Source organism: Aphidius gifuensis, linkage group LG3 (genome assembly GCF_014905175.1).
Source record: "Aphidius gifuensis isolate YNYX2018 linkage group LG3, ASM1490517v1, whole genome shotgun sequence".
Taxonomy (NCBI): Eukaryota; Metazoa; Arthropoda; class Insecta; order Hymenoptera; family Braconidae; genus Aphidius; species Aphidius gifuensis.
The window spans coordinates 16,732,781-16,757,633 of NC_057790.1; the positions used below are offsets into that span (position 1 = coordinate 16,732,781).

The window sequence follows — 24,853 nt, forward strand, 5'->3', positions numbered from 1 at the left end:
ACTAATGAATAGACAAAGTTAATTGAATGTCATTTAATCGACAATATTAAATTAGTATAGTATATATTCAAAAACTAATTAAGATAACTAAATTTGTAAATTATTTAAATGTGAAAGTATAGGATTATAAAACAGTTTTGATATTAACGAGTTGTAGTTCCGCCTCGGTAGTTTAATGGTAGAATACCCACCTCATAATTTGAATAGGGTGAACCAGGTTCGATTCCTGGCCAAGGCAAATTTTTTTTTTTTTTTTTTTCTACATAAATTGTTTATAATATTAATACCATTCCCGAATTTAATAGTATAATTTTAAAACGTAATAAAAATATGTAGCCTGGAAGAAATAAATAAATAACTAAAAAAAATATGTATAACAATTATTCAATTATAATTTCATTGTAATTTATTATAGATAACAAAAACTGATACATAATTCAACAGTTTGAAAGAAACAAACATAGTAATTAACTTGAAATTATTCTAATAATTTATATCATTTGTATTATTTATTATTATTCATTATTTTGCTAAACAAAATATATGTTTGATAAACGCGATTGAATATCAACAGAAAATCCTCTACTATGCATGTCAACTACAAAGTGAAGTGACTCTTGGAAAGAATAACTGTAAAATAAAAATAATATTATTATTGATGTATATTTTTTATAAATGGTTTAATAGAGAAATATATAATCAACTCTAAATAGGTCAAACTTTTTAACTTAATTTAGAACATTAATAATAAGTTTATTAAATAAATAATTTTAATATAATAAAAGAATAAAGGTTTAAAATTATTATGATTTATATTAAATTACCTTTCATCATTTTCTTGTGTGCGCAGTGTTCCCTCGCCGCTATTAATAATTATTTCAAATTTATCATTTCCTCTAAAAATTTCTAGAAAATTTTCAATATTTGAATTTTCAGCCGGTTTTTCATCATTAACTTGAAAGTTAATCGTGTATTTCGAAACAAAACTGTAAAACAAAAATAATATTATCAATTTGTCATTATATAACTATTTAATATTAATTAACTAATTTTAATAAACAAAAAATTAGTTTAAAATATTTCAACTTACGTTTTATCATTTTCTTTTGTTTTTATTCCTACTTGATTTTCGTCGGTAAATTCTTTGATATTTAGACCATTTGAACTTAGTTCTTCGCATAGTTTTTCATTCTCATTAGAAAGCTTGGGAAAAAAACTGTAAGATAATATTATTAATGTTGCAGATTTTTTAGAGAATTAAATAAATAATCAAAACGTATAACAGATAATTTTTTTTTACTTAATAAAACATTAATTAAATAAGATATATTCAATAATAATAAACAAAAAACAATTGATTGAAAATTTATAACTTACGTTTTTTCACCTTCTTTTGTTTTTAATGTGATTTTAGTATCACAAGCCGATACAATAAAATGATTACCTTGTGAAAAAGTTTTACTCATATCACTTGGAGTTCCATAATCAGCTAAAATTTTATCCTGTAAACTTTTAGCCGATTTTTCAGTAATGTCAAGTTTGTGATTGAAAGTAAAACTGTAAATAAAAATAAAATTATATATTTATCATCAAGAGTTATAAATAATTAATTAAATCTCATGAGTTAATTTTTTTTTACAAAATAAAAAATTAATAATAAATATAATAATTGATTATTTCAAATAATTTAAGTTACCTTTTATCTCTTCCTCGTATTTTTAATATTAATTTATCATCATCAAATAATAAATTAAATTTACCAAGTTTTATTTCTTCTTTAACGGCGATTGTATTTTGTAACTTTTCCATCAATTCTTTGTCACCTTCAATGTTAAGTGGGGCATCCCAATAATAACTGTAAAATAATAATGTTTTTTTTTTTTTACTTATACGTTATCAATAATATTATAATTAAAGAATTTTAATTATCAAAAATTGGTTTAAAATAATTGGTGATTAGTATTACACTTACGTTTTATTGATTCCTCGTGCTTTTAATGTAACAGTACCACCATAGAGTGATAAATTAAATTTACCAACGTTTGATTTTAATGGTATTTCTTCTTCTTCTTCTTCCTCAGCAGTAATTTTATTTTTAAAATTTTCAGCTATTGATGATATTTTGTTTGCAGCAGCACTTATAATGTTCCAATCTTTTTCACATGCTACAGCCGATTCTTTTTTAGCTATTTATAAAAATCAAAAAATAATTTAGAGACATCAATTTAATATTTAATATGTATACATATAATAAAAATATTTATTTAAAATTTAACAGTTGAAAAAGTCAATATCAATTAAAAGAAATATATTCCTTAAATTCATCAATAATACAAGAAAGAAAAAAATAATAATAATACTTTAATCAACCGTTATGAACCGTGGTATGTATTGAGCAAAGAAGAAAAGATAAATATTATAAATAAAAAAATTAATTAATTAATTTAAAAAAAATGTTATTCGTTACCTTGAGTATCTTGTGGTTTTTCTGCATATTTACAATTAGAAAGATCATTTGATTTATCTTCTGTAGCTGAATTTTTGGTAATATCATTCGAACAATTTGCCACGTGTGACATGGATCTACGTAGATATTGTGTTTGATAATTATTTGTAACATATTTTGCTGTGCCAGCAAGACGTAATGCATTTCTTAAAACTCCGCTCATTTTGTAAATTTATTTTTCTTTTCCAAACCCAACTTTTTTAGACTAATTGTTTAAACAATATATAAAACACTTTGTTGATATAAACTGCTAAACAACGTCACAGAAACACTAGCATATAATGACTGGCGAACGAGTGTATCACACAAACACATATTGTCATGATGAATTATATGAACCAAGGATGATCCATAAGACTCACATGCACTGATATGCACATGGAAAGTGAGTGTGATTATCATCACATAATGTGTCATATGGAATTCATGTTTCATTTCAATGATAGGCATGGAATGATAATACACTTCATATGATTGCATTATTATCACTTTCATTTTCATATAGACATATACTCACATGCATCTGACATGCACAAATATTCAATAGATGAAATGTGAAAGATGATAATAACTGATTAATAAAATATAAATTAAATTTATTTGTGTAACATATGTTTAAAAAAAAAAAAAACGATTCTTCATATAACAGAGTTAAAATTATCGTTCAAATATTTTTATATTTTTTTAATTATTACAAATGATACTCATTCATTATATTATCAGGCAAACAAAAAAACGAGAAGGTAAATTTAAGAAAACATTTAATACCTCTTCAGACATTATATATGTTCCTGATACAAATCAAAGAAATTTCGAAGGAAAAAAATTAGGCAAACAGAAAATCAAGGAGGTAAATTTAAAAAAAAGATGCAATACCTCTTTGGTCATTCTATGTTTATTATACAAATCAAATTTTTTTTTTTTTTGAAAAATTACTAGGCAAATAGAGGCAAAGTTATATTTTAATATCATTTAATCGAAAATATTAAACAAGTAAGTAAGTATATTCAAAAACTAATTAAGATAACTAAACCATTTAACGATTAATGGTAAAATACCCGCCTCATGATTTGAATAGGGTAAACCAGGTTCGATTCCTGGCCAAGGCAAATTTTTTTTTTTCATTATCTTTTTTTTTTTTTACATGAATTGTTTATTTTATTGAGACCATTCGCGGAATTTAATAGTATAATCTTAAAACGTAACAAAAAGTATGTAGCCTGAAATAAATAAATAAATAACTGAAAAAAATATACATAACAATTGTTTAATTATAATTTTATTGTATAATTTATTGGATAGCGAAAACTTCAACATAATTCAAAAGTTTGAAAGAAACAAAAATAATAATGAATTCAAAATTATTTTAATTTGTAACATTTGTATTATTTATTATTTTGCCAAAACATAAGGTTCACTACATTTGAAGCCGAAGTGAAAACCAGTATGTAATATTTGACTATTCATTTCAACTACAAAGCGAAGTGAATTTTCGAAACCCATACTGTAAAATAAAAATAATATTATGGAATAATGTATATTTTTTATAAACGGTTTAATAGAGAAATATATAATTAACTAGGTCAAACTTTTTAATTTAATATAGAACATTAATAAATATATTCAATAAATAATTTGAATATAATAAAAGAATAAAGGTTTAAAATTATTGATTTATATTGAATTACCTTTCATCATTTTCTTGTGTGCTTAGTATAACCACGCCGCTGTTAATAATTATTTCAAATTTATCATTTCTTCTGAAAATTTTTAGAAAATTTTCAACAGCATTATTTAAATTTTCAGACGGTTTTTCATCATTGACTTTCATGTTAACCGTGTGCTTCAAAACAAAACTGTAAAACAAAAATAGTATTATCAATTTGTCATTATAGAACAGTTTATTAAAAATTATATAAATTATTAATAAACACTCATAATAATAAGTCAATCTTTCTACTTAATAAAACATTAATAATAAATAGATTGTTTAAATAATTTTAATAAATACAAAGTTGGTATAAAACGTTTTAACTTACGTTTTATCATTTTCTTTTGTTTTTATTCCTATTTGATTTTCTTCGATAAATTCTTCGATAGGTGAGCCATTTGTACTTAGATTTGTTGAATATCCATTCTTATTTCGAAGCTTGGGAACTACACTGTAAGATAATATTATTAATGTTACATGTTTTTTAGAGATTTAAATAAATAATCAATACTCATAACAGATAATTTTTTTTTTACTTAATAAACCATCAATTAGATATATTCAATAATAATAAAAAATTGATTCAAAATTTAACTTACGTTTGTTCAGCTTCTTCTGTTTTTATTGTGTATTTAGTATCATAAGCCGATACAATAAAATGTTTATCTTGTGGAAAAAATATACTAGTATCGTTTTTTTTCTGTAAATCTTTAGCCGATTTTTCAGTAATGTCAAGTTTGTGATTGAAAATAAAACTGTAATAATATGAAATTAAATTATCATTAATGTATATTGATCATCATCAACAATATATTAGAGATATAAATAATTTATTCAAACTTACAAAATAAAAAATTAATAATGAATATAATGATTGATTATTTCAAATAATTCAAATTACCTTTTATTTCTTCCTCGTACTTTTAATGTTAATTTATCATTATCGAATAATAAATTAAATTTACCAACTTTTACTTCACCTTTAACAGCAATTGTATTCTGTAAATTTTCCATCAATTCTTTGTCACCTTCAATGTTAAGTGGAGCATCCCAACAGTATCTGTAAAATAATAATCATAATAATATTATCAACTATTATGTATATTTAACAGTTTAATCTCATAATAAGTAATGTTTTTTCTGCTCATACATTATCAATAAATATATTATAATAAAATAACGAATTTTAATTATCAGAAATTGGTTTAAAATAATTATTGATTATATAATGTTATACTTACGTTTCATCAATTCCTCGTGCTTTCAATGTGACAGTACCACCATAGAGTGATAAATTAAATTTACCAACGTTTGATGTTAATGGTTTTTCTTCTTCTTCTTCTTCCTCAGCAGTAATTTTATTTTTAAAAATTTCAGCTATTGATGATATTTTGTTTGCAGCAGCACTCATAATGTTCCAATATTTAGCTGATGCTATTTTAGCTGTATTTATAAAAATAAAAATTAAAAATTAATTTAAAGACATAAATTTGATATTTTTAAATATAAAATATATCTAGTATAAAATCAAACTAATATTTAAAAGTAACAGTTGAAGAAGTTATCAATTAAAACAAATATTTCTTAAATTCATCAATGTTTTTTCCTATAATAAAAAAGAGTAATGAGTCATTTCATTGTTTCTTACACTTAACATGATTTTTTAAATTTGATTAATTTTATATTATTTGAATGGATCCAAACAGTGTTGGAAAAAAATAGCTGTGATGTTGCTAGTATTGAAAATAAAAATAATAATATGCACTTCATATGATTGTATTATTATCAAACAAATAATCATCAAATATATAAAGTAATATTTCTAGGCAATTAAATTGATAAAAACAAATCCCTCAACAAATATTAAAAATAACAATGGACCCTTGACAATATTGACACAACAAATAGAAAAGAATTTATTCAAAAAATATTTTATTAATCATAGTTTTAAACGAATATTATTAACCAATATATGATGGTATTATTTTTAAAAAATACAGTTTTAATAATTAGAAATTGTTTGCATATAATAATTGAAAATTTAGAACATCTTAGCTACATTCAACGTAATGAACACCATACGTATTATGAGCCAAGATTCTTGGCCCAAGAAGTAACGATAAATATCATAAATAAAAAAATTAATTAATCAATCTAAAAAAAATGTTATTAGTTACCTTGAGTATCTTGTTGTTTTCCTGCATATTGACAACTAGAAAGATCATTTGATTTAACTTGTGTAGCTGAATTTCTGGTAATATTATTTGATTGATTTGCCAAGTTTGACATGGATCTACGTAGACATTGTGTTTGATTAATTGTAACATATTTTGCTGTGCCAACAAGACGAGATGTATTTCCTCCAATTCCGCTCATTTTGTAAATTTATTTGTCTATTTTAAACAAAACTTTTTTAAACTAATTGTTTAAACAATATATATAAGCACTTTTTTTGATAAACTGCTAAACAGCGTCAAAGGAACACCGGCGAGGTTAGATCGTTAGTTAAACCATGAGGCCACTATATGATATAGGACGACTGGCAAATGAGGCACGTGGTCAATTTAGGACATATGGAAACCAATGTGAACTCGCTCCTTTCACATATTTTTTCACAAAACTATTATGACTTTTATATGCACTATTATGGAAGAAATGTAAAAGATGATAAGAACTGATAAGAGCTCTATAGTTAAATTGTCAATTAAATGGTAGTTATTGTAGCATGCAAACATACAGTACAATGCATAAGTACTACCAATTAAAAAGGTTCAATGAAGAGAAAACGTATTGATACTGGTTGTATATGTACTTGCAAATTTATTATATACTGATAACGCACTGATAATAATAAATTTATTTGTGTAAAATGTTAAAAAAAAAAAAAAACAATTCTTCATATAAAAAAGTTAAGGTTAATCGATAATTATTGAATAATTATTTGACAATAGTCTAGACCACTCGTACTTCCCAAAATGTCCCAAATGAATAAAAATGACCTACATAAAAAAGGCAAAGAGACCACAGATCCATCCAGCTACAGACCGATTTCACTGTTAAAAAATATAAGTAAGATATATAAAGAAATTATTAATCATAAAACGTTTTAAAAATATATGTAGCCTCAAATGAATATAACTAAAAAAAATATATAAAACTAGTGTTTAATTATAATTGAATTGTTATTTATTTAGATAACAAAAACTTATACATAATACAAAAGTTTGAAAGAAAAAAAAATAATAATTAACTTAAAATTAATTTATTGATTTATAACATTTGTATTATTTATTATTTTGCCTAAACATAAGGAACGGTACAAATGAAGCCCAAGTGAAAATTAGCATGTAATACTTGACTATTCATTTCAACTACAAGGCGAAGTGAATTGTCAAAATTGACACTGTAAAATAAAAATAATATTATTAAATAATGTATGTATTTTATAAACGCTTCAATAAAGAAATATATAATCAACTCTAAATAGGTCAAACTTTTTTAATTTAATATAGAACATAAATAAATATATTCAATAAATAATTTTAATATAATAAAAGAATAAAGGTTTAAAATTATTGATTTATATTGAATTACCTTTCATCATTTTCTTGTGTGTTTAGTATTCCCTCGCCGCTGTTAATAATTATTTCAAATTTATCATTTCCTCTGAAAATTTTTAGAAAATTTTCAATAGCATTATTCGAGCTTTCAACCGGTTCTTCATTTTTTATTTTAATGTTAATTGTGTGCTTCAAAACAAAACTGTAAAACGAAAATAGTATTATCAATTTGTCATTATAGAACAGTTTATTAAAAATTATATAAATTAATAATAAACACTCATAATAATTAAGTCAATCTTTTTACTTAATAAAACAAAAATAATAAATAGATTAATCAAATAATTATTTATAAATAAAAAATGGGTTTAAAATCTTTTAACTTACGTATTATCATTTTCTTTTGTTTTCATTCCTACTTGATTTTCTTGGATATATTCTTCAATAGGAAGACCATTTGTATCTACCGCTTCGCTTGAACGTTCCGTTTCATTTGGAAGCTTAGGAAATACACTGTAAGATAATATTATTAATGTTGCATGTTTTTTAGAGATTTGAATGGATAATCAACACTCATAACAGATAATTTTTTTTCACTTAATAAACCATCAATTAGATATATTCAATAATAATGAAAAATTGATTCAAAATTTAACTTACGTTTTTTCACCTTCTTGTGTTTTTATTGTGATTTTCGTATCATAAGCCGATACAATAAAATGATTATCTTGTGAAAAAAATTTACTCACATCTCTTGGAGTTCCATAATCAGCTAAAATTTTATCCTGTAAACTTTTAGCCGATTTTTCAGTAATGTCAAGTTTGTGATTGAAAATAAAACTGTAATAATATGAAATTAAATTATCATTAATGTATATTGATCATCATCAACAATATATTAGAGATATAAATAATTTATTCAAACTTACAAAATAAAAAATTAATAATAAATATAATAATTGATTATTTTAAATAAGTCAAATTACCTATGAGGGCTTCCTCGTACTTTTAATGTTAATTCATCTTTATCAAATGATAAATTAAATTTACCAGCTTTTACTTCTTTTTTAACAGCAATTGTATTTTGTAATTTTTCCATCAATTCTTTGTTGCCTTCAATGTTAAGTGGGGCATTCCAATAGTATCTGTAAAACGATGATCATAATAATATTATCAATTATTATGTATATTTAACAGTTTAATCTCATAATAAGTAATGTTTTTTTACTTATATACATTATAAATAAATATTATAACGAAATAAAGAATTTTAATTATCAAAAATTAGTTTAAAATAATTATTGATTAGTATTACACTTACGTATTATAAATTCCATATGCTTTTAATGTAACAGTACCACCATAGAGTGATAAATTAAAATTACCAACTTTTGCTATTAATGGTTTTTCTTTGTCACCAGTAATTTTAGTTTTTAAATTTTTAGCTATTGATGATATTTTGTTTGCAGCAGTACTCATAATGTTCCAATATTTAGCTGATGCTATTTTAGCTGTATTTATAAAAATAAAAATTAAAAATTAATTTAAAGACATAAATTTGATATTTTTAAATATAAAATATATCTAGTATAAAATTAAACTAATTTAAAATTGAACAGTTGAAAGAGTCATCAATTAAAAGAAATATTTCTTAAATTCATCAATGTTTTTTCCTATAATAAAAACGAGTAATGAGTCATTTGATTGTTGCTTACATTAAACATGATTTTCAAATTTGATTAATTTTATATCATATTCGACTGGATCCAAACATTGTTGCTAAAAAAAAGCTGTGATGCTGTTAGTATTGATCATAAAAATAATAATATGCACCACTTTATATGATTGCATTATTATCAAACAAATAATCATCAACAAAGTAATATTTGCATGCAATTATATTGATAAAAAAAAGGTCCTCAAACAAATATTAAATATAACAATGGATCCTTGACAACCAAATTACCCTTGACAATTGTCACAACAAAATTTAAAAAATGCTAGCTATATTTAATAAAGTTATTTGATTATTCGTCTAAAAAATTTGGTGTATAATCAGTTTTTATTTATCAACAAAATATTTCAAAAATACATGATCGAGCTTAAACATTGTTAATTTATCTATTTTTTAAAATGATATTTCGAATAATATCCTGACATATTTTAATTTTTTTTTTAAAGATTAAACTGAAAATTAATGTGGTATTCTTGAATCAATGTTAATCAGTTGTTAATATATTGCAATTACAATTTGATGTGTGTATTTATGAAGTTAGAAGCTGTATATTAGATATAAAAAAAAAAGTTATTAAACAGTTGAAAAATTTTCCATCACTTGATCAATTGTTTCATAAAAAGTGTATATACTTTTGGGCAAAAGATTACAAGGAGAAATTTAATTCGTTTTTCTAGCTATTTTTTTTTCAAATCATTACAAAAATTTAATAACTTTGTCTGATCCTGTTTATACATTGGCCTGTTGATAGTTAGTTAAAAAGGTGACTACATTCATTTAAAAAACGTCGTGCTCTTTCATGGACATCAGCTACTGCAGGTTTATCACGTGAATATATTCTGTAGTATTTTTCATCCTCTGCACCTACAGTATTAAATTGATCTGCACCATAAACTTGGATGGCATGATTTTTAAATTCATGATACAATGAGTCTTCATCTTGTAATACAAAAAGAAAAAAAAAAAAAATAATAATTTAATTTAACCTAATGAACATGTGGCATCATACGTATTATGTATTGAGCCAAGAAGAAAAGATAAATATCATAAATAAAAAATATATTTAATCAGTTAAAAAAAAATGTTATTAGTTACCTTGAGTATCTTGTTGTTTTCCTGCATATTGACAACTAGAAAGATCATTTGATTTAACTTGTGTAGCTGAATTTCTGGTAATATTATTTGATTGATTTGCCAAGTTTGACATGGATCTACGTAGACATTGTGATTGATTAATTGTAACATATCTTGCTGTGCCAACAAGACGCGATGTATTTCCTCCAACTCCGCTCATTTTGTAAATTTATTTGTTTGTTTTAAACAAACCTTTTTAAACTAATTGTTTAAACAATATATATAAGCACTTTTTTGATAAACTGCTGAACAACGTCACAGGAACACCGGCAAGGTTAGACGGTTAAACAAAACATGTGGCCACGTACAATAACAGGACAACTAGCGACGAATGGAAACTAATATAGGGCACGTGGTGTCATGTTTAGGATACGCGGGAACCAATAGGAATCTTATTAGAGAATTAATTTTTCACAATATTGTGAAAGATGATAAGAGCTGATAATTAGAGCTTTATATATAATAAGATTGTCAATTTAATGGTGGTTATTGTTGCATGCAAATATACAGTAAATAAAAAAGATTCAATGAAGAAGAAACGTGTTAATTATTACTGGTTGTATTTGTGCTTTGCAAATTTTTGCAATTGCTAATTATACTGATAACACTGATAAATACTTTAATGATAAATTTATTTGTGTAAAATGTTTAAGAATAGTAAAAAAAAAATTCTTCATATAACAGAGTTATAAGGTTGTTTGTCGATAATTATTGAATAATAATTTAACAATTGTCTAAACCAGCCATGGCCAAAGTCATTGCCCTATACATAAAAAAGGCAGAGACCATTGCAGATCCATCCAGCCATGGACCGATTTCACTGTTATAAAATATATAAAAAAGTTATTAATTATAAAACGTAATAAAAAAAAATATGTAGCCTGAAATAAATAAAGAAATAAATATAACTAAAAAAAAATATATATATAACAATTGTTTAATTATAATTTCGATGTTATTTATTAGATAGCAAAAACTTATACATAATTCAAAAGTTTGAAAGAAACAAAAATAATAATTAACTTGAAATTATTTCAATAGTTTATTACATTTGTATTATTTATTGGTAATATTAGTAATATTAGTAATATTTATTATTACTTTGCCGAAACATAAGGTTCAGTACATTTAAAGCCCAATTGAAAATCAGTATTTAATACTTGACTATTCATTTCAACTACAAGGCGAAGTGAATTTTCGAAATCGACACTGTAAAATAATATTATTAATGTTGCGCATGTTGAAATTGTTTTAATAATAGTTTATAACATTTGTATTTTATTTTTTATTATATTTATATTATATATTATTTAATATATTATATAATTATATATTTGTTATTTATTATTTTGCTGAAACATTAAGATTGGAATATGATAAAATCGAGCCAACAGTAGCAGCTTCATTATTCATGTCAGCCTCCAAGCGAAATGAAATTTTGAAATCGAAACTGTAAAGTAAAAATAATATTATGGAATAATGCATATTTTTTTCATAAACGGTTTAATATAATCAACTCTTAATAAAGGTCAAACTTTATAACTTAATAGAACATTGATAATAAATATATTAAATAAATAATTTTAATATAATAATAAAGAATGAAGAATTATTGATTTATATTGGATTACCTTTCATCATTTTCATGTGTTTTTAGTGTTCCATCGCCGCACGTAATAATTATTTCAAATTTTTCAACAGCATTCTTTATATTTTCAGCTGGTTTTTCATCATTAACTTTAATGTTAACCGTGTGCTTCAAAACAAATCTAAAAAAAAAAAAAATAATATATTATCAATTTGTCATTTCAAAAGATTATTAAAAATTATATAAATTAATAATAAACACTCATAATAATAAGTCAATCTTTTTTACTAAATAAAACATTAATAATAAAGATATTATTTAAATAATTTTGATAAACAAAAATTAGTTTAAAAAGTTTTAACTTACGTTTTATCATTTTCTTTTGTTTTTACTCCTATTTGATTTTCGTGGATATATTCTGGACCATTTAAATTTATTTCTTTGCGTGAATATTCATCCTTCTTATCAGGATGATCGGGAAATTCACTGTAAGATAATATTATTAATGTTGCATGTTTTTCAGAGATGTAAATAAATAAAACTCATAACAGATAATTTTTTTTTACTTAATAAAACATTAATTAGATATATTCAATAATAATAAAAAATTATTTTAAATTTTAACTTACATTATTTCACCTTCTTCTGTTTTCATTGTGATTTTAGTATCATAAGACGATATTATAAAATGATTATCTTGTGGAAAACAACTACTAGTTTCTCTTGGAGTTAAATAGTCAGCTGAAATTTCGTTCTGTAAATTTTCAGCCGATTCTTCAGTAATGTCAAGTTTGTGATCGAAAATAAAACTGTATAATAATGAAAATAAGATTATCAGTAATGTATATTTATCATTAACAATATATAATATATAAAGATGTAAATAATTAATTAAAACTCATAAGTTAATTTTTTTTTCTTACAAAATAAAAAATTAATAATAAATATATTAATTAATTATTTATTAAATAATTCAAATTACCTTTTAAGGCTTCCTGGTATTTTTAATGTTAATTTATCATTATCAACTGATAAATTAAATTCACCAAGTTTAAATTCGTCTTTAAAATGATTGCCATCTAGATCTAGTGAATTTTCCATCAATTCTTTGTCACATTCAATGTTATATGGGGCGACGAAATATAAACTGTAAAATAATAATCATAATAATAATATCAATTATGTATATTTAACAGTTTAATCTAATAATAAGTAATGTTTTTTTTGCTTATACATTGTCAATAAATATATTATAATAAAATAACGAATTGTAATTATCAAAAATTAGTTCAAAATAATTATTGGTTATTATTACACATACGTTTCATCAATTCCTTGTGCTTTCAATGTAAAGGTACCATCATAAAGTGATAAATTAAATTTACCAACTTTTGATATTAATGGTTTTTCTTCTTCTTTTTCTTCACAAGTAATTGTATTCTCACAATTTTCAGCAATTGGTGATATTTTGTTTTCAGCAGCACTCATCATGTTCCAATATTCAGCCGATGCTTCTTTAACTATATTTATAAAAATAAAAATTAAAAATTAATTTAAAGACATAAATTTGATATTTTTAAATATAAAATATATCTAGTATATAAAATTAAACTAATTTAAAATTGAACAGTTGAAAGAGTCATCAATTAAAAGAAATATTTCTTAAATTCATCAATGTTTTTTCCTATAATAAAAACGAGTAATGAGTCATTTGATTGTTGCTTACATTAAACATGATTTTCAAATTTGATTAATTTTATATCATATTCGACTGGATCCAAACATTGTTGCTAAAAAAAAGCTGTGATGCTGTTAGTATTGGTGATAAAAATAATAATATGCACCACTTTATATGATTGCATTATTATCAAACAAATAATTATCAACAAAGTAATATTTGCATGCAATTATATTGATAAAAAAAAGGTCCCTCAACAAATATTAAAAATAACAATGGATCATTGACAACCAAATTACCATTAATTGACAATTGTCACAACAAATGGAAAAGAATTTATTCAAAAAATATTTCATGAATCATAATTTTAAAAAAATATTGTTTATAACCATTACCATTTTTCAAATTGTGCAAATTTTGTTATAGCAAAATATTCATAATATAAATAAAATTACTTACTAGTAATTGAATCATTAGTGTAATTATAGATAAAAAAAATAATAATACTCTAATTTAACGTAACGAGTACGTGGCACCATACGTATATGTTAAAAAAAAAAATTTCATAAATGAAAAATTAATTAACCTATTTGAAGAAAATGTTATTCGTTACCTTGAGTATCTTGTGGTTTTCCTGCAGATTAGCAATAGATCAAAGAATGATTTGATTTATCTAGTGTATAGATAAGTTTTTAGTAGTATTATTAGATCGATTAGCCAAGTGTGACATGGATCGTAGATATTGTGTTGGATTATTTGTTTATTTTAACCCTTTTTTGGTAAACTGCTGAACAACGTCTCAGGAACACCGAAAAGGTTATGTAGACAAAACATGTGGCCACTATATATATAGGACATATATGTAATATTATACTATTACGTAAATTACATATATGATATATAGGACGACTGGCGAATCAAATGCAAACGAATGGGTCACGTGATGTCATATATTTATGAAGGGAACCTATGGGAAGCGCCCATTTCACATTTTTTTCATAAGACTATTATCAACTATTATCAACTAGTTAGGAAGCCTTCATGAAAGCTTCTAGAAATTTGGAAGATAAAAAGAACTGATAAGAGCTCCACAGTTACATTGTCAATTGGATGATGATTATTGTTGCATGCAAACATACAGTACAATACAAATGTACTCAATAAAAAAAGATTCAATAAAGAGAAAACTGGTTCATATGTGCTTTGCAAATTTTTGCAATGGCCAATTATATACTGATAACACTGATAAATAGTTGAACAATTCATATTATTTGAGTAAAATGTTTAGAAATAAAAAAAAAAAATAATAATTCTTTATATATATATCAGAGTTAGAATTATCCTTCGAATATTTTTATATTTTTTGAATAATTATAAACTCTTTTCCCTCATAATTATTCTCTAATAATTTAAATTTTTTCTCAAGAAAATAATAAATTATTAACAGGGGAATAAAATAATGAAAAAGGTATTTTGTATGTTCAATGACTTAACTCTTTTCCCTCATAATTCTTTAATAATTTAAATTTTTTTTTCAAGAAAATAATAAATTATTAACAAGGAAATATAATAATAAAAGAGGTATTTTGTATTTTCAATGACTTAACTCTTTTCCTTTATAATTACCTTACAAATTGTATTCTTAAATGAAAAAAAATTGAAAAAATTTTTTCATTGTGCTTTGGACTTGGATCTGTTCAATATAAAACAGACAATTTTTTTGATTATTTTAAAACGATTATTAAAAAAATAGACTATTCATTTTTTTGATCATTTCAATTAATTTTTAAAATTGAATTTTTACAATTCAAATATATTTTAACATTTTTAATTTTTTAACATTAGAGTTAGGTTTCATTATTTTTTTTTTTTATTATTATTATTATATTAAAAAAAAAATAAATTAAATTAATAATTTAATTTTTTTATTTTTTTAACTATGAAATTGAGGTTGTTAATTTTTAAAATTGTCCTAGATCAAGCTGTTAAAAAAAAAATAGAATTTTCAAGAAATTCAAATAGATATTTAATTTTTTTAATTTTTTTTTTAACTGAATTTAATTAAGTTTTACATTTTTTTAATTAAAATTATTAAACAATAGTTTAAAAAATGAATTTGAAAAATTTAATTATGATTTAATTTTTTATTTAATACAGATAGTTTAAAAAGAAAAAAAAGAATTAATTCGTAATTAAATTAAAAAAACCAAGAATCATCCAATTTTGATTTTAAAATTGATTTTTTTACACAATTAGATTGTAATTTAATAAAAAAACCAAGTAACTTATCAATAAAATAAAAGCATCCATATTTTGAATTTCAAAAATTCATTTTTCAAATAGCTTAGATCTAGATTTAATAAAAAAATAACATTAATCAATTATCATGTATATTTAGCAAAACCTAATTTGTTTCTTTTAAATAGATGTAACTTATTATTCAAGTTTTTTATATTTGTAATGACTTTTTGGGGTATTTAAATACTTATTAATATTTCTAATTAATTTTATTAATTTTATATCATTTTAATTATTTTTTAAGTTGAGCTTGAATATCCTATTATTCGAGACCTTACTTACAATTTCGGTTTTTTTCATTTCTTTGACTGATCTTCTTATAAAGACACGATTTATTTTAAAACGTTTGGAAAAAAACACTGGGATATCTGAAAATTGACATTCATTATTCATTTTTTTCAAATTGATTTTAACATCTATACATATCGTTATTATTACAGCTTTAGAATCAGCATTCAGCACTTTCGGAGGTTTTTAGTTGTTACCGGATTACGAAAAAAAAAAAAAAACAACGTAATTTACGGATTTATTTTGTTTTTTTAATTTTTTTATATAAAATTGAAGTGAAAAAGTCACTGACAAAACCTGAGGCCAAGTTGTTAAAGTTCAGATCGATTTTTCAGCTGAAAAAAAATAAAATAAAATTCTCAATCTATACAATTTAATTATTTTTATTTAACTGAATTTATTAAGTTTACATTAATTTAAAAAAAAAAAAAATATTATTAAACAATAGTTTAAAATTAAAAAAAAAGAAAAAATTAATTCGAAAAAAAAAAATGATGAAAAAATTTATCAGTTAATGATTTTGAGTTGATACGACAGAATTGAATGTAATTAAATTATAAAACCAAGTGCTCCAAGGTAGTTTTGATTTTAGGAGATCAATCATTGTATCAATCTCAGCTATAGTTTTATTTCCAATTAGCCAGTAGTTTTTCATTTCCTTAAGAAGTGACACGAAAAAGTTTCCGTTTATTTCAGCAGGAGTCAAAGCATTGATTCTTTCAAGAATTATATCAATATCTTCTGATGGTAGAATGCCTATTAGGTGTTTTACACAGTATGAAACTAATTCGTCTCCTCGCTTACTATATTTTTTGAGATCGTGCCAGACCATATCCACCACTGGAATTGGTGTTTTTGGGGATTTTGATTTTAAAAGATCAATCATTGTATTAATTTCAGTATCGGTTTTACTTCCAATTTTCTTGGTTCTCTTCATTTCCTCGAGAAATTGCAAGAATATAGTTCCTCTTATTTCTTCACTGGTCAAAGCATTGATATTGTCAAAAATTATATCTATACCTTCTGATGATAGCCTATTAATTTCTCTGAACACAGTTTCATCTAATACTTGCTTTTTATAAGCTCTATCATACATTTTTAGCAACCTCCAGACCTCTTCTACTACATCATAAGGAAGTTTTTCAGACGTTGTAACTGGTGTTTCTGTTGGAATTCCTTCAGAGCTATCAACTAATTATAATGAAAAAATAGAAAAATTAAATTCAAGGTCACAATCCAAAAATTATTCCAACTTTTTGAAAAATCTATATATGCACATACAATATGAGAAACAAGAAAAAAATTATAAAATAAAATCAACTTACGCAACGCAAAAACAGCTAATCCAACTGTCAGCATAAAAACTTTGAAACTCATTTTGAAATTTGCTTTTTAAAATATTTTTTATATTTCAATTTCCAAAATATTTTAATTTTAAATAGATTTCAAATCTGGAACATAAAAAATACACAAAATATAATTATTTATTTTCACTAGATTTTTGTTTTAACATACTCAATTCATAAACTAAAATCAACACATTTGTTTAAAATAAAAATAACAGATTAATTGAAATCAATTTTTAAAATGTAAACTTATTGTTAAATTTATTAATGGTAAATTATAAAACTTGTTGTATATATTTATTACAAAAACTTTATTCAACAAATTATCAGAACAACATACTATCCTATCAACTTTTCATCATTTTCTCACAATGAGTGAGAGAGAAAACAATAAAAGGGTAATTACAAACAAATCTTAGAAAATTTCAGCTTACAAGTTACAACATTAGAAATAAAATGCGGTCAATTGTCCTTCTTATAATAGTGTACATCTTAGAAAAATTTATTAACATTTTTATTCACAACCATTCATACTTTTGACAATACAATGGTTTTAATATTTTTCAAGAATTTTTATATTATCTTTTATCGATTTTGAATTAATAGCTTTTAGCTTATTTCCATTTTTTAAATGTACACCTTTTACATCTGACACAGGCCATGTTAATAATGTTGTTTGATAATCCATCAGTTTTCTCATTTGATGGAGAACTACTGTATCAAAAATAATTTAATAATAAATTTAATAATGTAAAATTTAATTATTTTAATGCTAAATATATTGTTGATTTTATCATTTATAATTAAATAATTTAATATTTATTCATTTACCTGTATTTTGCCAAAGTTTTTAAACGCTCTGATCCTTTGTTTGGACACATTGAAAATAGTCAAAATAAGAATAAAATATAATTGTAATATTTTTTCATTTTAGTTTTATATATACATCTATCTAAATTTAAATATTTTATAATTTTTTATTCATCCTTTTTAATTAATTGAAATTTATTTACAGAATAAATAAAAAATCTTTTCTATTTTTTTGAGCTTCATTGAATAAGTCTTAAATTTAGTCTATTTTTTAATTTTTTTTATACATAAAATTGATAATAATTAAAAGTAAACTGATATAACTTAATAAAAAAAAATTTCAGTTGAATCAAAAACATAATTTAAACTAAATTATAATTTTTTTTTTTTTTTATATAACAATTTATCTGAGATATGGCGGTCGTGGTTCAGCCACCCAAGTTCTACATCTGCTTCCACTCATGACACCTCTTGGTGGACATGTGCCTCTAATATTAAGTTTATTATAACCAGTTGGTCCAGTTGGTTGTGCTCCACAAGTTTCAAGTGCAACAAAATCATCAACATGTAATGACGGTGGACGAGATGTATTTGGTGGTCTTGATCTAAATGGATCAGCACCTCTTCCAATTCCACCAGGTGTCATACCACCTCGTGATGTTACAAATTGTGCTCTACCTCTCATAGGTGTTACAAATGGTTGTTTTGTTTTAGTTATTGGTATAATTGGTACTTTTTGAATATCACGATTAATTTCTGTTGTTGTATTTTGTCCTTTTGATGATAAATGATTAATTGTATCTTCTGATGGACGTTTTGAGCATAATAATTGTGCTTCAGTTAATAAATTAAAACCACCAGGTAATAATTCAGTTGCAAGAGCCATAAGATCAACAGATATTGAATCAGATGTTAATGAACCACGAAAGCATCTTTTTCTTGAACGTATTGGTGAACAACTTGCTGAACGTTTAATTGATCTTTGAGAAAATTGATTTAATAATGCATCAGGTGTTGGTAATAATGGCTCTAACATTTCTGGTATTGGTTCTTTATCTTCACCACCTTCAATTGATGATTTTAAATCATTAACTAAATCTTGTGAACCACGAATTTTTTCAAGTGGATGTTGTGTCATTCCATTTTCCCACATTAATAAACCAGCAAGTTGTGATATTCTTAAATACAATGATCTACCCTCTGATTTTCCACTGTTTACTAAACTTTCAAGTAAACCAATAGTCAACATCATCAATGAATCAAGTGATACTGAATTATTATCATTTTCTTTATCAATAAGACTTACAGTATATTCTAAAAATGTTTTTAAAACACCTGGATTATTTTCTAAACAACTTTTAACATGATAAAGACCATAATTATGTTTTGTTAATGATAAAAATATAGCAAGACATTTTTCTAAATTTTTAACATCATATTTACTACCATTACTTAATATATCAATTAATATTGTTAATATTGATAATAAAGGTTCTTTACTTGGTACTGAATGTGTTAATTTAATATCAAATAATTCATTATTATTATCTTGTGTTAAACTCAATGTATGATCACATAAAGTATAAAAAATTTCAAGTATTTCATATTGTACATTTGTATCTGTTGAATTTTTAAATGCTGAACACATCATTTCAACAACTGGTGGATATTTTTGATCTGTTTTAATTTGTGCTCTTGATGTTGGACTCATTAATGTCAATAATGTTGCTTTAACTGGTGGATGAAGTGTTAAATCACCCAATAAAGCTATTGTTGGAGAATTATTTTCTAATGGTGTTGCTGCTAATATTCTATCTAATAAACATCTACCAACTAATAATGCAGTTGGTGCTGCTAAATCACTTAATTGTTTACAAACAGCTGATAATAATATTAATAAATCTTCATTCCAACTTGCACATAATAATCTCAATGTTTCCATTAAATTATTAGCTTGTGCTTGTAGATGAGCTGACCATAATTTTCTTAAACCAAGTGCTCTATTAATGTCATTTTCTTCAGTATCACAATCAAGACGTAATATTGGTGGTAATAATCTTGATAAAAGTTTTAAACCAGGTACAAATTTACATGGTTTTGCTGATATCATTTTTAATACTTCACCAATCATTTGTGTCCATAATGATTTAGCAACATTACCAGTACTATCTGAATCAACAGCACGAGTAAAAAGTAAAAGTATTTCAGCAATTTCATCAGCAAGTAAATTAATTTCTGTTTTATTTTGACATGGTATTGCAACAACAAGTGAATAAATTCCTAATAAAGGAACAACTGGTGTTAAATCTTTAAAATCAGTTGCCATACATTTAACTAAATGTTCTAAAAGTGCACGAATTAAACGTATACATGAATGTAAAACACTTAGTAATAACATACCACGACGACCAGTTAATGTAGCACGTTGTAAAAATGGTTGTTCATAAAAATTTGCCAAATTTGTTATAACAGCAACAAGAGCAGTTAATCCATCAGCAGCATATAATTGTGTTAATGCATTACGATGTTTTAATTCAACGTATGGTTCCAATGGATCAACATCATTGTTTGATGGAAAAATAAGATAACAAAGTATACGACAAGCTGTTACAAGTTCTCCAGATAATGATGATGCTTTTTCTGAATATTTTCTTATAATAACAACAAGTGATAAAACATCACTGTAATTCCAATTTGCTGATGATGCAGAAACTGTTAAATTTGTCATAACATCACGCATAAGACCATTATTACATTCACGAAGAAGTACATGTGCACGTGTACGTAATATTTCAACGTTATTTGAATATTTAATTGTTGTTGAAATTATTTCAGCAACAAATTCTGATAAATCACGATTTGATAATAGCGAAATTAATGTATCAATAAAATTATTTAATGGAAGAACAGCAATTATTGCCTCAAGTCCTTGTCTATATGTTAAAAATGAATGAAGTTTTTTTATAATTAACCAATCAATATTGTCATTTGTCATTTGTGCTTTAATGTGAACAAGACACTGTACAACTTGAAGTCTCCAAGCAATTTCACAACCAACATCAGACTCTTGTTCAAATCTCAAAGCTTTTAGTAATACTTTTGTTACGTCAACTTCATCAAATAGATACAATAAACCATCTCCAGTTTCCGAGAGATTTATTAAAAATGCTCTGATTATTTTAACAAGATTTTCCGATGAATCTGGTGATACAAGTGTCAATAAAATTTTTCGTAAAAGTCCAAAATGATTAAAATATGATATTAAATGTTTACGTGGATTTCTTGTTGATTCTCTTTCAAATTCCATTTGCATACTACCAGGTAATTGTCGTTTAGGTTGTGCCATTAATGTTGGTGCACATGAATAAGCATGTGTAAGTTCTAAAATAGCTTGTTCTTGTAAGCCAAATTGTTTAATCTCTGTTAGTAATTCGTATACATGAATTTTTCGTATAACAGAAGTTAAAGCATACTTTAATCTAGCAAGTTTAGCTTCTTTTAACATTGTCAAAATCATTCTATAAAGATTATTATTTGGTTGTAAAAATTCTTCAACAATTATTGGATACATTAATGCTGAATCTAGAGCTCTTAATGCAGCTAATTTAACTGGTAATGCAACATTTTCTTTCATACAAAGTTTAAGTAATTTATTTGGTGCATCAATACTTTGTAAAATACTTGATCCATTTGTTATACTACATATTGACTCAGCAAGACGAACACCAACTTTAACATGACGTACTTTATAAGCTGGTTGTGGTTGTGATCTTGCAAGTTCTATATCTAATCCTGCATTAACTATTTTTGATAATTCATCAAAATCATGAGAATTAAAATTTGTTGAAGAAAATGTACTTAAAACAAGACTCTCACAATTATGAACAAATGTTTCTTTTTCTTGTCCAGGTGCAATGTTAAAATTAACAACTAATTTTCCAAGTAATTTTATTATTTCACGTATTTTTTCTGTATTTTCATCATTTATAATTTCATGATTTTTAATATTATCAGGATATTTTTGTAAATCCAAAAGATCAGGTGGTTCAATTGCCCATAAGTCATCTGGTAAATTTTCAAACAGTTCAACATTATTATTTGGAGGATCATCAGTCATTAATTCTTCATCAGATAAAATTGGTTCAAATGGTTCAACAGCTTCAGTAACTTCTTCAGTTTCTCTTTCAGCTTCTTCCTCTTCAGCAGATATAGATTCTGGACTAAGAGATACAAGACTCTCAGATGGTGGTGATGAGGGTCTTTTTGGTGTTTTTGGTTGACTTTTTGTTGCATTTGTATTTTCTTCAGGTGTCCATTTTGATTGATCAGACTGTGGTACGTCAGTTGGAGTCTTTTGAGACTCTTCAATTGTTAAAATAGGCTGAGCAGCAGTAGTAGTAGCAGAACTAACAGTAGCATCAGTAACAGTAGCAACGGTAACAGTACCAGCAATAGTAGAAGTAGTCGTAGTAGCAGTAGCAGTAACAACAACAGGAGTAGTAGTAATACTAGCAGCAGCCGTTGCAGTAGTAACAGCAGCAGTAGCTACAATAACAGTAGAAGAGGTGGCAATAATAGTAGGAGTAGAAGTAGTAGCAGAAGTAGCTGTAGTAGTTGTAGTTGCAACATTTGCAGAAGCAGTAGTTGTAATGGTAGCAGCAGCAGCAGCAGCTGGAAGAATTGATTCTGATTTTTCAGTCGTTAATGGTTGACTTTCTTTTTCTTGATGCCATTCTGGCTGTGGCTCAGCACTAACAACATCTGCATTTGGTATTTTTGTTTCCTCTGTGACAGCTATAACACCAGCAGTTGTTGTTGCTGCTGGTGGTGCTGGTATTTCTGGTGGAGCTATCACTGATTTTGTAAGACTGCCATACACAGCTAGAGTTATTGTCGTATACCAACCACGAAGAACTAATCCATCCGTTGGAATTTGCTTTTTTTCGCATTCTAATTGTATATGGATATTCTGTTTATACTCTAAACCACCGAGTGATTCAAATGTTGATGCACCAGGTTTACTAAGGTCATTTACAAAAAACTCAATTTCAAATTGAGATGGATTTGTTGCTCTGAAAATTAATAAGTTAATTAGAATAAATTCAAGTAAGTAATTTAAAATTTTTTTCAAGTAAACTAATACATACCCAAGTCGAACACCACCTGGAAAATCAGCTTGTACTCTTGCACCAAGTGGTATTATTCTAACCTCACTGATATAAACTGGTTTTGGAAATTGTACTAAATCCAAATTTAATTCCTAATAAATAATTTAATAAATTACTAATCACAATTCATATTTAACAAGTAAAAAAATAAACAAAATAAACAAACCTCTGAAATATCATGAGAAAAAGTGTCAAAAAACAATAACTCGTTATTCATTTTATTTGTAAAAAAAAAAAAACAAAAAATATAATTAAAATAAAACAATATACACACACACTTTGTGTAATTAAAAGTTAAAAAATTATTTAATAAAAAATTTATTAATTAGTGCATTTTTTGCATAACATATTTTGTATTTCATAATAATATTAATATTAATAATAACTATTAACAAAAACTATAAACAAACTCTCGTTGACAATTAAAGGTTATGATTATAATTATAAGGCACTGTTTGTAAACCTAGCTTGACCTTAATTATTATTTTGACAGTTAAAATCGCGTTTGTGTAAAAAAGCCTTTATTTATAAACAATTGCTAATTTTGCATTTAAAATTTTAATATTTTGTTAATTAAAAAGTATTTTAAATATTTTTATTTATATTTATTAATTTTACTATCAGTTTTCATTACAAATTACAATTGTTTTTTATTTTGTAAATTCATTGTTGTTTAGTAATTTTTATTTTAATCAGTTGGCTATTCTGTCGATTCGAAATGACCGGGAACATTTGAATGATTTATTAATGATTATAAATAATTTAATTATTGATTAATACTTATTAACAATTAATAATCAATAATAATAATAAAATAAATTTACATTTATTATGAAGTACAAATTATTTACATTATTATACTTTTTATATTTTTGCATTAAACATATCAATAAAATGATATATAAATTAAATAAATAATAAAAACTTGATAAAAATAAAAAAAAGATTATAGTTAATGTAATTTAACATTATCTATTTCAATTTGTTCTAATTGTTTTTAATAATTTAATAATTTATTTGTGTAAAAAAGC

The 24,853-nt window shown here is 24.1% G+C and overlaps 6 protein-coding genes across 7 annotated transcripts; all 6 read right to left on the reverse strand.

Moving 5' to 3' along the window:
* Nucleotides 1–530: 530 nt before the first annotated feature.
* LOC122850958 lies at nucleotides 531–2,734 on the reverse strand. Its single transcript, XM_044150000.1, has 7 exons — nucleotides 2,468–2,734; nucleotides 1,973–2,186; nucleotides 1,697–1,855; nucleotides 1,378–1,557; nucleotides 1,091–1,216; nucleotides 825–986; nucleotides 531–630 (listed from the first exon to the last, which is right to left on the reverse strand). The coding sequence occupies exons 1-7, from the start codon at nucleotides 2,667–2,669 to the stop codon at nucleotides 531–533; spliced, it is 1,143 nt and encodes a 380-aa protein (XP_044005935.1). The 5' UTR covers nucleotides 2,670–2,734.
* Nucleotides 2,735–3,898: 1,164 nt separating this feature from the next.
* LOC122850959 lies at nucleotides 3,899–6,722 on the reverse strand. The gene is made up of 7 exons (XM_044150001.1): nucleotides 6,395–6,722; nucleotides 5,459–5,660; nucleotides 5,119–5,277; nucleotides 4,817–4,972; nucleotides 4,546–4,668; nucleotides 4,195–4,362; nucleotides 3,899–4,010 (listed from the first exon to the last, which is right to left on the reverse strand). Exons 1-7 carry the CDS (start codon nucleotides 6,591–6,593, stop codon nucleotides 3,899–3,901), a joined length of 1,119 nt encoding a protein of 372 aa, XP_044005936.1. The 5' UTR covers nucleotides 6,594–6,722.
* Nucleotides 6,723–7,517: 795 nt separating this feature from the next.
* LOC122850960 lies at nucleotides 7,518–10,901 on the reverse strand. The gene is made up of 7 exons (XM_044150002.1): nucleotides 10,608–10,901; nucleotides 9,099–9,288; nucleotides 8,764–8,922; nucleotides 8,438–8,617; nucleotides 8,165–8,290; nucleotides 7,812–7,979; nucleotides 7,518–7,620 (listed from the first exon to the last, which is right to left on the reverse strand). Exons 1-7 carry the CDS (start codon nucleotides 10,804–10,806, stop codon nucleotides 7,518–7,520), a joined length of 1,125 nt encoding a protein of 374 aa, XP_044005937.1. The 5' UTR covers nucleotides 10,807–10,901.
* A 934-nt stretch (nucleotides 10,902–11,835) lies between these two features.
* Nucleotides 11,836–14,711, reverse strand: LOC122852183. The gene is made up of 7 exons (XM_044151817.1): nucleotides 14,526–14,711; nucleotides 13,556–13,754; nucleotides 13,217–13,381; nucleotides 12,864–13,043; nucleotides 12,601–12,720; nucleotides 12,278–12,415; nucleotides 11,836–12,096 (listed from the first exon to the last, which is right to left on the reverse strand). Exons 2-7 carry the CDS (start codon nucleotides 13,723–13,725, stop codon nucleotides 11,991–11,993), a joined length of 879 nt encoding a protein of 292 aa, XP_044007752.1. The 5' UTR covers nucleotides 13,726–13,754; nucleotides 14,526–14,711; the 3' UTR covers nucleotides 11,836–11,990.
* Nucleotides 14,712–17,009: 2,298 nt separating this feature from the next.
* Nucleotides 17,010–17,911, reverse strand: LOC122850961. Its single transcript, XM_044150003.1, has 2 exons — nucleotides 17,824–17,911; nucleotides 17,010–17,689 (listed from the first exon to the last, which is right to left on the reverse strand). The coding sequence occupies exons 1-2, from the start codon at nucleotides 17,873–17,875 to the stop codon at nucleotides 17,010–17,012; spliced, it is 732 nt and encodes a 243-aa protein (XP_044005938.1). The 5' UTR covers nucleotides 17,876–17,911.
* Nucleotides 17,912–18,255: 344 nt separating this feature from the next.
* LOC122852184 (protein virilizer) lies at nucleotides 18,256–24,083 on the reverse strand. 2 transcript variants are annotated; one of them, XR_006373798.1, is made up of 4 exons: nucleotides 23,989–24,083; nucleotides 23,802–23,914; nucleotides 18,676–23,726; nucleotides 18,256–18,558 (listed from the first exon to the last, which is right to left on the reverse strand). XR_006373798.1 is itself a non-coding variant. In XM_044151818.1 (3 exons), exons 1-3 carry the CDS (start codon nucleotides 24,037–24,039, stop codon nucleotides 19,058–19,060), a joined length of 4,833 nt encoding a protein of 1,610 aa, XP_044007753.1. In that variant the 5' UTR covers nucleotides 24,040–24,083; the 3' UTR covers nucleotides 18,256–19,057. The 2 variants fall into 2 exon arrangements, 1 of the variants encoding a protein (XP_044007753.1); XM_044151818.1 differs by having other exon boundaries at nucleotides 18,256–23,726.
* Between the last annotated feature and the right edge of the window lie 770 nt (nucleotides 24,084–24,853).